General features: G+C 44.9%; 1 protein-coding gene across 7 annotated transcripts in view; it reads left to right on the top strand.

Annotated features, from left to right (window-relative positions):
- NALCN (sodium leak channel, non-selective) overlaps positions 1-13,380 on the top strand; it is a 358,280-nt gene extending 344,900 nt beyond the window's left edge. For all 7 annotated transcript variants that reach the window (XM_050766656.1, XM_050766657.1, XM_050766654.1 and 4 more), the window contains 5 exons: positions 1,707-1,864; positions 5,109-5,259; positions 7,234-7,383; positions 9,146-9,263; positions 11,718-13,380. In XM_050766656.1, the coding sequence (XP_050622613.1) occupies positions 1,707-1,864; positions 5,109-5,259; positions 7,234-7,383; positions 9,146-9,263; positions 11,718-11,911 (771 nt within the window). In that variant the 3' untranslated portion in view covers positions 11,912-13,380. The remainder of the gene's footprint in view (positions 1-1,706; positions 1,865-5,108; positions 5,260-7,233; positions 7,384-9,145; positions 9,264-11,717) is intronic.
- Positions 13,381-13,726: the final 346 nt, after the last annotated feature.

Raw genomic sequence — 13,726 nt, 5'->3', positions numbered from 1 at the left:
CTTCCCCATCTTCCCCCTCCACCTCCTCCTTCTCCTCTACCTCCTCCTTCTCCTCTACCTCTACCTCCTCTTCCCCCACCTCCTTCTTCTCCACTTCCTCCTGTTCCTCCTCCTCCTCCTCTTCTCTCTTCCTCATCCTAGCAAACACTCAGGCACAGTTCTAGGCACTGAGGATATAGCAATGAACAAGATGGAACAGCTCCTGTACTCACAGAGTTTACATTCTAATAGGTGGAGACAAATAATAAAAAGTGAAATAATAATAGTATTAGTAGCAGTATTTCCAGAAGTTAAAACTATAGACAGTAGTTGGGGTTGGGCTGCACCGGCAGGAATGGCCATGAAGGAGGCCTGAGGGGTGCTGTGGGACATTATGTCTGAACAACACAAGGAAGGTTCTGCCAGAGTATTTGGAAGAGAGATCTGGAAATAGTTCAAGAAGAGTTGATGAAGGGCACAAAGACCAAGGAGCCAGCATGGGCGTCATAAATGAGGGGCCCTGTCAGTGCCCTCACCCCGATTTTATCCCTCTTCTTGGTACCCCCGCCCACCCAGGCTCCAGTCTCAAGGGCTTTCAAGATAGTGTGTGCCCTGCGTGCAGGGGATCTGACCTCACTCTCAGCTCCTCAGGACCCACCTGTCTCTCCATAACTGTCACCCTGCTTTAACGTAATACACACATGAAGAACACACTACCCTGCACACTGAGATGTCAGTAACTGGCAGGCAGTCATGCTCACTAGTGTTCTGCCCAGCACTTTCATTCAAAGATCCAGCCAGGGGGGCATGGTGGTTTGTGTTGCGTGGGAGGTAGCAACACATCTTAGATTCTCAGTGTCTGGATCAGTTCTGACCCAGAAGAGGGCAGAGCTGGGGGCCAAATTCTCTTGTATATAGTTTTTCTAATCCTGAAGAAGACATGAAAGGAGTTATCTCTTCTTTTTTTTCTTTTTGAGATGGAGTCCCACTCTGTCCCCAGGCTGGAGTGCAGTGGTACAATCTCGGCTAACTGCAACCTCTGCCTCCTGGGTTCGAGTGATTCTCCAGCCTCAGCCTCCCGAGTAGCTGGGACTATAGGCACGCACCACTGCATCTGGGTAATTTTTGTATTTTTAGTAGAGACTAGGTTTCACCATGTTGGCCAGGCTGATCTCGAACTCCTGACCTCAGGTGGTCCACCCACCTCATGCTGAGATTACAGGCATGATCCACCACAAGTTATCTTGTAGTGGTAGGAAAACTTGCAATAAACATTGAGACATTCCTAGCATCCAGATTGAGTGAAGAGGAGGATTACATGTCTGTGTCTTGTCCATTACCTTGTGTGAGTGCATTATGACCCACTCAGTGCATGCGTTGGAGGCAGAGTCCGTGAGACAGGCCACATGAGCATCAGCCTGGTGAGAGCAAGAGCAGCGTCCTGGGGGGCTGAGGGGGAGCTTCCCATGCCTCACTCCAAATGCTGCAATGTGGTGGCATCCCAGAGAGAGAAATTTATCACTCAGTTTTCCATCCTCTGCTCTTCTCAGTGCACTTAATTCCACCAGGCTCCAAGGAGGTGACCAGCTTTCTTCACATCTGGTGCTAATTATGCTAGCTTTTGAGAAATAGCACCTTTTTTTTTTTTTTTTTTTTTTTTTTGAGAAACCCAAGTGCATCACTGAGGCCTGATGATGATTTGCTGCTGCTTGTGCTCTGCCACACAGGGGGTGATCCCCACATTCCGTGTCAAGTTCCTGCTGCGGCTGCTGCGTGGGAGGCTGGAGGTGGACCTGGACAAGGACAAGCTCCTGTTTAAGCACATGTGCTACGAAATGGAGAGGCTCCACAACGGTGGCGACGTCACCTTCCACGACGTCCTGAGGTACAAGGCAGGCTTTTGCAGGGCTGAACGGGGCCAGAAACTACAGCCGTCAGCCTTCAAGGCCTCTGCAGTGTGTTTCCAACCCAAATGCCACATCTGCTGTGGTCGTGAAGCGGGGTCACATGTCCCAGGTGCTAAGTGCCCTTTCCCGCTGCCCTCCAGTGATCATTTCCAAGTAGGTGCCTCGCAGGGGAGGGCTGGGCAGCCATGCCCTGACGTCCCACAGGGGCCCCTGCCCACGGAGGTGCTCCCTGAGGGAAGAGGTTGAAGGGATCTGGGAGAGCACAGTCCCACCCCTTCCCTATGATGTGGGAGCTGCCCGGAAGAGCTGAATGACTTGCTTGTGGTTACAGGGCTCTGGCAAAGCTGGGACTAACACGTAGAGTGCCTCACTTGCACAGGTCTGATAAGAATTCGCCTGACCTGCTCTGTGATGGTTGCCCCATTGGCTAAAACACCAGATTTTCCACACATTTCATGAGCACCCAGACAGGACAGAGGGTCAAATGGAGTCTCTGCCTTTTCTTCTCCCTGGGAGACTTCTGTATTTGTTTCCTTGGGCTACTGTAACTTGGTACCTTAAGCTGAGGGGCTTAAACAACAGAAAGGTATGGTCTCGAAGTCCTGGATGCTGGAAGCCCGAGATGGAGGTATTGCAGGGCTAGTTCCTTCTGAGGCCTGTGAGGGAGAATCTGGCCCAGCCTCTCCCCTGGCTGCGGGGGGTGTGCTGCCAATGTTGGGCATTGCTTGGCTTGTTGAAGCATCAGCCTGGTCTCCCTTCATCTTCACATGGCATTCTGTGTGTGTGTGTGTGTGTGTGTGTGTGTATGTATCTATATTCAAATTTCTCCTTTTATAAGAACATCTGTCATATTACATTAGGAGTCCATCCTAATCCACTGTGATCTCATTTTAACTTAATTACTAATTACATCTGCAATATTCTTTTTCCAAATAACATTACATTCTGAGGTACTAGAGGTTAGGACTCCAACACTTCTTTTTTTGGGAGGAAACATTTAACCCATAACAGCTTCTTAAGCAGGAGTCCATGGATAAAACAGAGGCCCATGGACTTGCAAAGGGAAACAATTACATCTTTATTTTCACTAGTCGGTCTTTGAAATGCGGCATTCTCTTCCATGATGAATGTAGGCAACAAACCACAGTCACATTAGTAATATCCATGTCTTTGTTACCAGGAGAAATCATAGATATTTTCAGGTTACATAACTGACTGCCTTGGCTGACATCTTAAAATATCATTTATGCTCACCAGTGCTTCTGAGTTAGGGTAGTCATTTGAGTTCTGCTAGATGGTATTATTTAATGGAATAATAAAGAAGCACTTATGTTACTATATCACTGCTGTTTTAAAGTAATTTGAGAATTGTATTTTAATATAATTGGTTTCCTTTGTAATACTGTATATTTCATTCTGTGCATCTAAAGCATTATTTTAAGAAATGTCCTATAAGCTGCACTGCCACAGGGGCCCGTGCCACAGAAAAAATAAGAGCGATTGACTAGCAGTAGCTATTTTAATCACATAGCAGTACCTACCAGTAGTGCGTGGGGTACTGTGTTGTGTCTCAAATTTCAGGAGAACTCAGGTGTACAGAAATATGCTTGTGGCCAGAAGCTAGAAAAAAAAAAAAAGATCAGATCAGCACAGGAAGAATCTGGGAAAAGTTCTCACGAGTTATCAATTTCACCTCCCACTATTCAGTTCTTCCACGAACAAGCTAAAAAGCAGAAAAAGATGGGACGGAGAAATGCATATGAATCACAGAGGATGTCATCTCTGTCAGAATGTTTCTGAGTCTTTCCTCCTAGTGACAAATTTTTTTAGGTTGACATGAGGCAGATAGGCATACTGTGGTCATTAATAGTTAATATTCAGCCTCTTTGGAACACACTGGTGTATCTAATAAAAATAGACCCAGGCAAAATCAATGGTGGGGCTGTTTCTCCCCTTCCTATTTATTCCCCTAGCCCAGTATATGATAAAAACAGTGAAGATAAAAGCAATGAAGCTTTGATGAGATTCTTGATGAGTCAGGGAAGAGAAAATTCATTTTGTTCCCTCTGTGGTGGGAAGAGATTCAGCAAAGAAGAGAAGTCCACTGTACCAGTGCTCTCAAGAGCCTCCATGCTGTGCTTTGGGCTCTAGGGTAGAAATGAGCTCACAGAAGCGGGTAGCGCACAGGTGCACCAGGGTGCATAGGTCTGAACCATAACCTGGAATCCTGTGGTTACACCTGGGTGCATCACACTGCCAAGAGGGCCTGTCTTCTCCTGTGGTGGTGGACTGCTCAGTCCAGGCATCCTGGGAGCTGCCTTACTGCCCCGTGACCCGCGATGCAAAACATCTGCTGTGTTGGCTTCATCTACCACTGCATGGGCCTGTTGTGTGTCGAGGGTTAAAAGGGAGTGGATATTCAACCCTGGGTTTGTTTTGTAGCCTCTAAAATTAATAAAGAAGGCCAGGTGTGGTGGCTCACACCTGTAGTCCCAGCTCTTTGGGAGGCTGAGGCAGGCGGATCATTTGAGGTCAGGAGTGTAAGACCAATCTGACCAACATGGTGAAACCTTGTCTCTACTAAAAATACAAAATTAGCTGGGCGTGGTGGCACATGCCTGTAATGCCAGCTACTTGGGAGGCTGAGGCAGGAGAAATGCTTGAACCCAGGAGGCGGAGGTTGCAGCGAGCTGAGATCGCACCATTACACTCCAGCCTGGGCAACAAGAGCGAAGCTCCATCTCAAAAAAAAAAAAAAAAAGAAAAAATTAATAAGGAAGATACAGAAGGATGAATGAGATAAACAGAGAGGGAAATGGAATGCAGTGGGTAGGAAGGTATGATGCACAGCCGAGCATATTAACCATCACCACGTGGGGTTACGGGTGAAGAAAGTATTCGAGGCACAGTCTCCCTTCTGCAGAGAAAGTCCTGAGTCTTTACCTAGCCTGGATCTTTTGTTTTACAGGAACTTAGATGGCACTGCTATAAGAGCCTCACAGATATTAACTTACTTAGTCATTAAATAAAGAAGTTACCAGGACTATCTTTATGAGACACAGAGAGGTGACAGGACCCGCCCAAGACACACAGGTGGTGAGGGGTGGCATCAAACGCTAGACTTGTTAGATGGAGTGATGTCCTCTCTGGATTTTGACATATCTAAAGGTGTAAATCTCAGGTAAATCAGAGCTGTGATTGCGGGTGTGTTCCCCCCACCAGCATGCTTTCATACCGGTCCGTGGACATCCGGAAGAGCTTGCAGCTGGAGGAGCTCCTGGCGAGGGAGCAGCTGGAGTACACCATAGAGGAGGAGGTGGCCAAGCAGACCATCCGCATGTGGCTCAAGAAGTGCCTGAAGCGCATCAGAGCCGTAAGTGAACTAACTGCACACATGCAGGTTGGGTCCCCGCCCTGCCCCGCCCGGAAGTAGGAGGACAAAAGAAAAGAGCTTCATGAACATGGGATTAGCTCCTTCTGTGATCGGCCTTCTATCCCTTTAAACTATGTCCACTACCTCCACTTACAGTGGTCAGATCTTGATGCAGACTTTCACTCTGGTCCACAGTCAGCCCTGCCCTCTGTAGCAGAGTCCATTAGGAGTTTCCATGGAATCCCATTTTTATAATATGACATGAACACTTAAAAAGCAGTTTATTGGCCAGGCGCAGTGGCTCATACCTGTAATCCCAGTACTTTGGGAGGTCAAGGGGGGAGCTCAACTCACTTGAGGCCAGGAGTTGGAGACCAACCTGCCAACATGGCGAAATCCCATCTCTACTAAAAATACAAAAATTAACCGGGCATGGCACACATGCCTGTAATCCCTACTACTCAGGAGGCTGAGGCATGAGAATCACTTGAACCTGGGAGGCAGAAGTTGCAGTGAGCGGAGATCGTGCCACTGCACTCTAGCCTGGGTGACACAGTGAAACTCCGTCTCAAAAAAAAAAGTTTATTAATATTAAAATATGTCCATTTATTAAACTCCACTGTACAAAATTCTAGAATTTTCCACATTGAATTTGCAAAACTACTTTAAATTGCTGCTAAAAATTTCAACAAACTGTGATAATGTTGTTTATTCTGAAAAGACCACCTCTCAAGATTAATGATGTTTCCTGCTTCCTGAGTTATAAGCCTATGAGATTCTCTAACTCATAAATTAATGAATGTATACTGCGTTGGCATATACTTTGTTTACAGTGAATGTTTCTATGAGATAATTACCTTTATGAATGCTTTTGGCATGTTTCACGGACGGGTAAAAAAACCCAAAGCAATCACTAAACATTTATATGTAACAGCGATTGTTTCAATCTTCTTCCTCAGAGCAACATCAATTGCAGAAACATGTATTTCTATTGGAAGAGAAAAGGTTCCCAGAGAAAAGATACAACTCAACCTCCTATAGCAAGGCCAGCTTCCCAGTGATGTCCCGTCACTGCTGGCCACTGTAGCTATGTTAGCTCCAGGGATCAATCTGTCCTCCTCTAGCTCTGAGAGGGCACAAGGAGCCCTGGCTTTTGTATATGCCAAGACAGATTGGTCTCCTGGATCGGCCTGGAAACTTCAGAACCAAGACAAGCACGAAGGTTTTCTCATCCACCCGAGGCACTTTGCCTCTTACAATTTGCAGGAAAGTGGGAAAGGGGTTGGGGTTGTATTGGCTTAATGAGCCTAGAATAAAATAAGAGGAGAAAAAATAGAATAGCTACATTAGTAATTTTAAATAAGATACAAGCTGGGCAGTATCTCATGCCTGTAATCCCAGCACATCGGGAGACTGAGGCAGGAGGATGGCTTAAGACCAGAAGTTTGAGACTAGCTGGGGCAACAGAGTGAGACCTCCTCTCTGGGAAAAAAATAATTAATTAATTAGCCGGCCACAGTCATGCACACTTTTAGTCTCAGCTTCTCAGAAGGCTGAGGCAGGAGCATACCTTGAGCCTAGGAGTTTAAGGTTACAGTGAGCTATAATAATCACACCACTGAACTCCAGTCTATGGGACATAGTAGACATAGATCCCATCTCAAAAAAACAGAAAACACCAACAACAAAAAACAAACATAAATAAAACACAAGCATCAATGACCGTCACTATTCCTATTGTTACACAAATGAAAATGGACTGAGAAGTCAACACATACCTCTCTAAGCCCACTTTTGCATCAGCCTACCTTAATTGAACGTTGAAATTAGTTCAGGATCTTTACCTGGAAATTCCTAAGAGGTCACCAATCATGCGGGTCTTAGGAGAGGGGAGAAGAAAATATGATTTGTGTGGCGGCGGGGCAGGTGCGATGCTGGGTTTATTTTACTAAACAAACAATCGCATTTCCATAGAAACAGCAGCAGTCATGCAGTATCATCCACAGCCTGAGAGAGAGTCAGCAGCAAGAGCTCAGCCGGTTTCTGAACCCGCCCAGCATTGAGACCACCCAGCCCAGTGAAGACACGAATGCCAACAGTCAGGACAACAGCATGCAACCCGAGGTATGGGCACGAGGCGTCCTCCATCCCAGGACACTCCGTGGGCTTCTTTCTTTTAATAAAAATAAATAAAATGGGTGCTGGTCACATCATTCAAACAAGGTGACAATATTTCTAATAGGAATATTTTCATTTAAAAAAAAAAGACAATGGAAATCCATTGATCCAGATTACGTCTGTGTCTTTGCCATCTTGGATGTAGTTGAGGTTATTTAAAAATATTCTGATTCATATGAATGCCAAAAAACAGTTAATGCCCTGAACTTTGTAATTCTGTAGTTTTATTTTTGTCTAAAGAGTGAACATCAGATCTAAGGGCTGCATTTTAATCTGGAAATATTACATGGAGTATGGTTTACATGAAACTCTGCCCTAAATGTTTTCCTGTCCTCACTAAAGTCATAGAAATTTGTGGTAGAATCAGTGAAAATGTTTGTAATTGGCTTTCAACCTCCTTAATCAGACTCATTGAAGATGTATCCTTTCTTGGTTGGGTATCAGATGAACATATGGAATTCAGGACAGTTGGCTTGCGGAGTTTTTGTTTATTAGGTCACGGCATATTTTCATTTTCAAACTTGATGTATGTGTCTATTTTAAAAAGTAGAGGGAGTTATCAGTGTCCTGGAGAGTCCTGTGCTGTGAGAAGCATCTGCCTGGGAGGACCTGCCCCTTTATGAGGCAGCAGTTACAATTTGAGGTTAACAACGTGGAGCTGATCCTGTACTCTGTGCAGAGCCCCAAGAGCACCAGGCTCCGTGAAGTGCAGCACTGCAGCCAGGGGCCGGGAGTACCTTTGGAAGCCTAAGGCTCCATGGCCCAGCAGGGTGCTCCAGGAGGCCCACTGGTGCCATAGCCCAGTTTTCAGTAGATTTCATGTTTTGGGCTCCCCAGCCTTTAGAAATTATCTGCCACCGACTGCAGGGATTTCTGTAGAGTTAGTCAACCAAGGGGCAAGGTGAGGCATCTACAGTGGCCTTGCCACTGGTCACCCTGAAGATGGTTGGCAATGTCTCGCATGGGGGAGGGAGGCAGGCTGAGGTCAGGAAAGACAGTGAGACAGGGCCAATGAGGCCGGGGAAAGTGACGATTGTAGAGGCCTCTGTTTTTAGATGAAAAAGCCTAAGAGGTCACACACACACACACACACACACACAAACACACACACACAAAAATCCAAGAGGGGATATCAAAGAGATGTGAAGACCAAGGCTTTTAGAAAAGGGAGAGGTGACAGGTGAACCCGAGAACAGGTGAAATGTGTGGGATGTCTTGGCATCTCTCTTTGACTTTAGCTTAGATTGTTACCGGCTCCATCCTCCGCCAGGGCCCATCATACAGCTTTGCCTGAAGAGAACTCTTTCCCTGAGGCTCTAAGTGTGGATCTCCAGGCTGGTGAAAGTAGACTTCCCCTGTCCAGCCGGTCCCCACGGCCCCACCTTCCTTCCTTCAGTGTCCCGTCCTTGCCCCCTGATTTGCCAGCAAAGATATGAAGGGAAACAATGACATTCTCAGGCACGGAGGGGACTGAGGCAGTGGGGGTTTCCTGGGAAGAGCGGTGTCCCCTTCAGCACGATGTGCAGTGGTAGCTCTTTTGCTTCTGTGACCCTTTATACCCGTGTTCCCTTTTCCCCATTATGGACATTCTGAGTCCATGTTGTTCTTCCCGCTTGTCCTCCTGCCATGTGTTTTCCTTTCTTATAGTAAAAGGAGGAGAGCACAGGGTTGAGAAAGACAGTAACTGCATGCTTCTCCTCCCATGCAGACAAGCAGCCAGCAGCAGCTCCTGAGCCCCACACTGTCAGATCGAGGAGGAAGTCGGCAAGATGCCGCCGACGCAGGGAAACCCCAGAGGAAGTTTGGGCAGTGGCGTCTGCCCTCAGGTGGGTACATCCAGGCATTTCTCCAGCGATCGAGGCATTTGAGAGGTATTTACTCTGTTTGTGTGTTTTGGGTCTTGCCTTTCAAAATGCACGTCTGCATCTACAGTTGTTTACAGACAGCAACATAATGAAAAATGTAGTCTTGTCAAAAACACTGCCCCCAAAAATAACTTCTCTAAATATGACTTACATTAGCCCCCATTTTATGGGTACATTTCAGGCTATCATGGTTGAGAAGCCAGCACCTATGAAAAAGCCAAGATTCAGAAAGAGGGAGAGATTTCCAAGGGCTTTCTGTGTGCCTCAAGGCATGCTCAAACATGGGCAAAATGTATTTAATTGAAGAGGGAGTGCGCAGATGCACTCATTCAGAAAATGCCACCAAGTTCTCCAAAAAGGGACAGGCCCCCTATTTGTCTCAGAACACTTTGCAGCTGAGCTGGTCACTGGCTTTAGGCAAGCTGCTTTACCTCCGTACAGTAACAAAACAACAAAAAACATGTGGTACTCACTGTATGCCAGTCACTCTCCTAAGTGCATTACTTGTGTTCTCTCATTCAATCCTTTCCTTTAATAAACCCATTATTTTCCATATTTTACTGATTCAGTCAGAGAATTTTCTTCTATGAGCTTCTTCTGTATAGGGTTTTGGACAGCTAGGATAATCCCATTAAAAGCACTCAGGAATGGAGGGAGAGCAGTGTTCCCCACAGCCCAGTGTCCTTGTACATGTTTTTCTCTATAGATAACTAACTTCATGCTAAAGCAGGAGCTTTATAATGATCTTTAGCTGTGCCCCAACGTCAGCCCAATCGAAGTTAGATGTGTAGCATATGTGTTCCACAAAGCGGATGACAGCACAGCTTACATTTTGAGGCTGACGATGTTCCGTGGATCTTCACTGGGACTACCACCAAGGAAAGTATCCCCTTTCATATTCAAGAATTCATTTTTCAGAGATCAGAGAAGATGTAGGTTCCTCCTGATTCAAACACAGCAGAGAACGACAGCATCAAGACAAAGCAGATGGTGGTACCAGGTCAAAAAAAAGCCTTCAACTACAAGCTGACTAGGTTCAGTTTTATCCTGGAGGCAATTAGGACCTAGCAAAGATCTCTGAGCATATGTGATTTTTGGAATCTATGCTTTAGGACGTTGACTTGGCACCAAAGGACGAATTGTCCACAGCAGAGCCTGGAGGCAGGTTACAAACTGGAGGAAGTTACCACTGTGTGAGCATGAGGCAACAAGGGCATGGACAGAGCTGGGGGCCAGATGCTGCAGGGACAGATAGGAGAGGTGACCTGGGTAGAATGCACAGTCCTTGGTATTCATTTAAATGGACAAAAGAAATGATGCTGTCAAAAGTACTTCCATTGGGCCGGGCGCAGTGGTTCACCCCTGTGATCCCAGCACTTTGGGAGGCCGAGGCAGGTGGATCATTTGAGGTCTGGAGTTCAAGACCAGCCTGGCCAACATGGTGAAACCCTGTCTCTACTAAAAATACAAAAATTAGCTGACCGGTAGTGGTGCGTACCTGTAATCCTAGCTACTTGGGAGGCTGAGGCAGGAGAATCGCTTGAGCCTGGGAGGCAGAGGTTGTGGTGAACCAAGATTGTGCCACTGCACTCCAGTCTGGGTGAGAGAGAGAGAGAACCTGTCTCAAAAAAAAAAAAAAGCCAAAAAAACAAAACTTCCACTGGTCCATGCCTAGGTGGTCCCCACCAAAAACTGTGATCATGAAATAGACATGATCTTGGGGTCAGGCTGAGTTTGGGGAGGCAGAGGGAAAGAAAAATAGTGTTTTGAGGGGGCAGCAACAATGTCACCAGGTGTCATGCTATGCACTTTCTTAAGTCATCTCATGTAACCTGTTTTAATCCTGACAATAGTGTAATTAGGACATTTTCATTGTCTTCATCTTACAATGGAGGAAACTTGGATTCAGAGAGATGAAGTTGCCCATAGTTACATATCCACAGGTTACAGAGGTGGGTCCCAAGACCATGACTGTGAGGCCCCAGAACCACACCTTTCCTCCTGTGCCCTCACTGCATCCCTCCTCGCCTTCACTGTGGGTCACAGTCTCCTTCCTTTTTGTTTTTTTCTTTATTGCATATGCTAACGAATGCACAGGTTTCTATGACACTTAAGAGTTCCCAAATTGGAATTTTTAGCCATTTTCTAGTTTTTGTAATTATTTCAAAATGAAAGGGGGTGAACGGCACTTTTTTTCCCCCAAGTGGCATCATGAGTTGTCCATGAGCATAATTAAAAAAAAAAAATCTACCGTGAACATAAAGAATCAAGTCCTGAAAAGGATGTTTACTTAGCGTCTGTGGATAGAACCTGTTAGCCAAAAGTATCACTGATGGGAATATCATGGGTTTTTAGGAATGAGTACAATAGGGTGGAGCACTACCAAGTGGCTCATAGGACTCATTAATTCCACAGCACCAAAACCAATAAGCCATTCAGTGTCCTCAGTCAACTTACGGTTTGGAGGGAGGACAACCATGAAATCTGTCGTGTGCAAAATGAACCCCATGACTGACGCGGCTTCCTGCGGTTCTGAAGTTAAGAAGTGGTGGACCCGGCAGCTGACTGTGGAGAGCGACGAAAGTGGGGATGACCTTCTGGATATTTAGGTGAATGTCAATGTGGATGAATTTCTAGTGGTGAAAATTGTTTTCTAGTAATTTCCTTGATTGTCCAGTGAGCAATCTGTAATTGATCTATAGCTGAATTCCAACTTGTCACAAGATTTTTATAAATTGATGTTCATCCTGCCACAGAAAGGCATAAGCTGCATGTATGATAGGTCACTATCATTGCTCAAAAAAATTTTGTATACTGACTGTACTGATAATATTAGAAATGATACAGCAAGCAAATGTATATCACTCAAAACTGTCATATATTCTGTCTGTGTAAACTAAGGTATATATTCATATGTGCTCTAATGCAGTATTATCACCACCCCCCAAAAGAGTGCTAAGCCCAAAGTGGCTGATATTTAGGGTACAGGGGTTATAGCTTTAGTTCACATCCTTCCCATTTCCGCTAGAAATATTTCTGTTGAGAGAATTTATTATTTATGATTGATCTGAAAAGGTCAGCGCTAAACTTATGCTAAAATGATAGTAGTTTTACAAACTACAGATTCTTCTTTTTCTCACATTATATTTTAAAATATACACAAGACATTTGGCGACCAGAACAAGTTGATTTCTCTCCTCAGTTATGCTAATGAAACTGTTGCCTCCTTCCGAGAAAACTGCGTATGCAAGCACCAGGCAAAGAAATGGACTCAGGATGCTTACTGGTTTATAACAAACCTGTAGATAGATCACCTGAGTGACACAGTTGTGCAAAGATGTTAAGTTTCTTAAGAAGCCTTTTAATAACTCAGTTTAGCAAAAAGAATAAAACTGTATAGCTCAATTTATTTTTAAAAAATCTTTGCATGTGTGATGTACCCAAGGTATGTCTGTTTTGCCACAAATCAGCTGAGTCATTTCATTATGGGTTGCTCCTAACACACCATTGCTATGTTACATTTGAAATGACATCTCTGTTACCAGAATCTCCTATGGAAATAATGGTGCCCTGCAAAATCTTCCTCTGAACTCACAGGTTAGGGATCACACAACTTAATCATTTTTCGTTTTTGTTTTTTTTTTTCCTTATATGTCAGTGGCCCATGTCCTCTGGGAAAATTAGAAAAGCCAAATGATTACAAAGTGCTGTTAGATTTCTTGTGCTGGGTTGGCCAAGTAGTAGTGGACTCAGACCTTTAACTATTTTATTACAGATTGGACATTTGCTGTTCAGATGTGTTTTAGCAGAGGGATTATCTCAGAACCCTCTGACCTCCAGGTTGCTTTATGATCTATTTTTCTCTATTTAACATTCCTCAGACAGGCAAATAGCACATTCCTTCTGTGTCACAGATGTGTCATGGTGATGGCAGGCTAGAGTTTATATGATTCATTGTAACTATGAGATAAAGAACAACCAGTCCATGTGGCCAAAAGGATTAGATTTGATTTGATGTTCACTTGGAGTTTACTTTTTGTACATACAAGATAAAATAAATATTGGATTTGTAAAATAATTTATGCTGAGTTGACCATTTTTAAACCCTTTTCTTGGCGGGGCAGGCACTCGGTAGCAGCACATTGCAAACCCTGGATTGAACATTCAGTCCATAATTAGTTGGCAAAAGCTGTGTCCCTGATATCCATTTCAACTCAGTTCTCTGAGCCAGAATGTTCCTTTTACATTTGTGCTGATAAGGCTGAGCGAATACCCTGCGCCTTCCAAGCCTACAATGAACGGAAAAGGCATTTACAGGTCCAGGGCATGGGTCTGTACTAGTGCTGCCTAAAAACAAGATGTTTTTGGCTCATTACACTTGAGAAATACAGCTTCATTCTCACGAAACTGCTGAGCCCTTCCTA

This window comes from Macaca thibetana, chromosome 17 (assembly GCF_024542745.1).
Source record: "Macaca thibetana thibetana isolate TM-01 chromosome 17, ASM2454274v1, whole genome shotgun sequence".
Classification (NCBI taxonomy): Eukaryota; Metazoa; Chordata; class Mammalia; order Primates; family Cercopithecidae; genus Macaca; species Macaca thibetana.
This window is presented reverse-complemented; position numbering and strand designations above follow the sequence as displayed.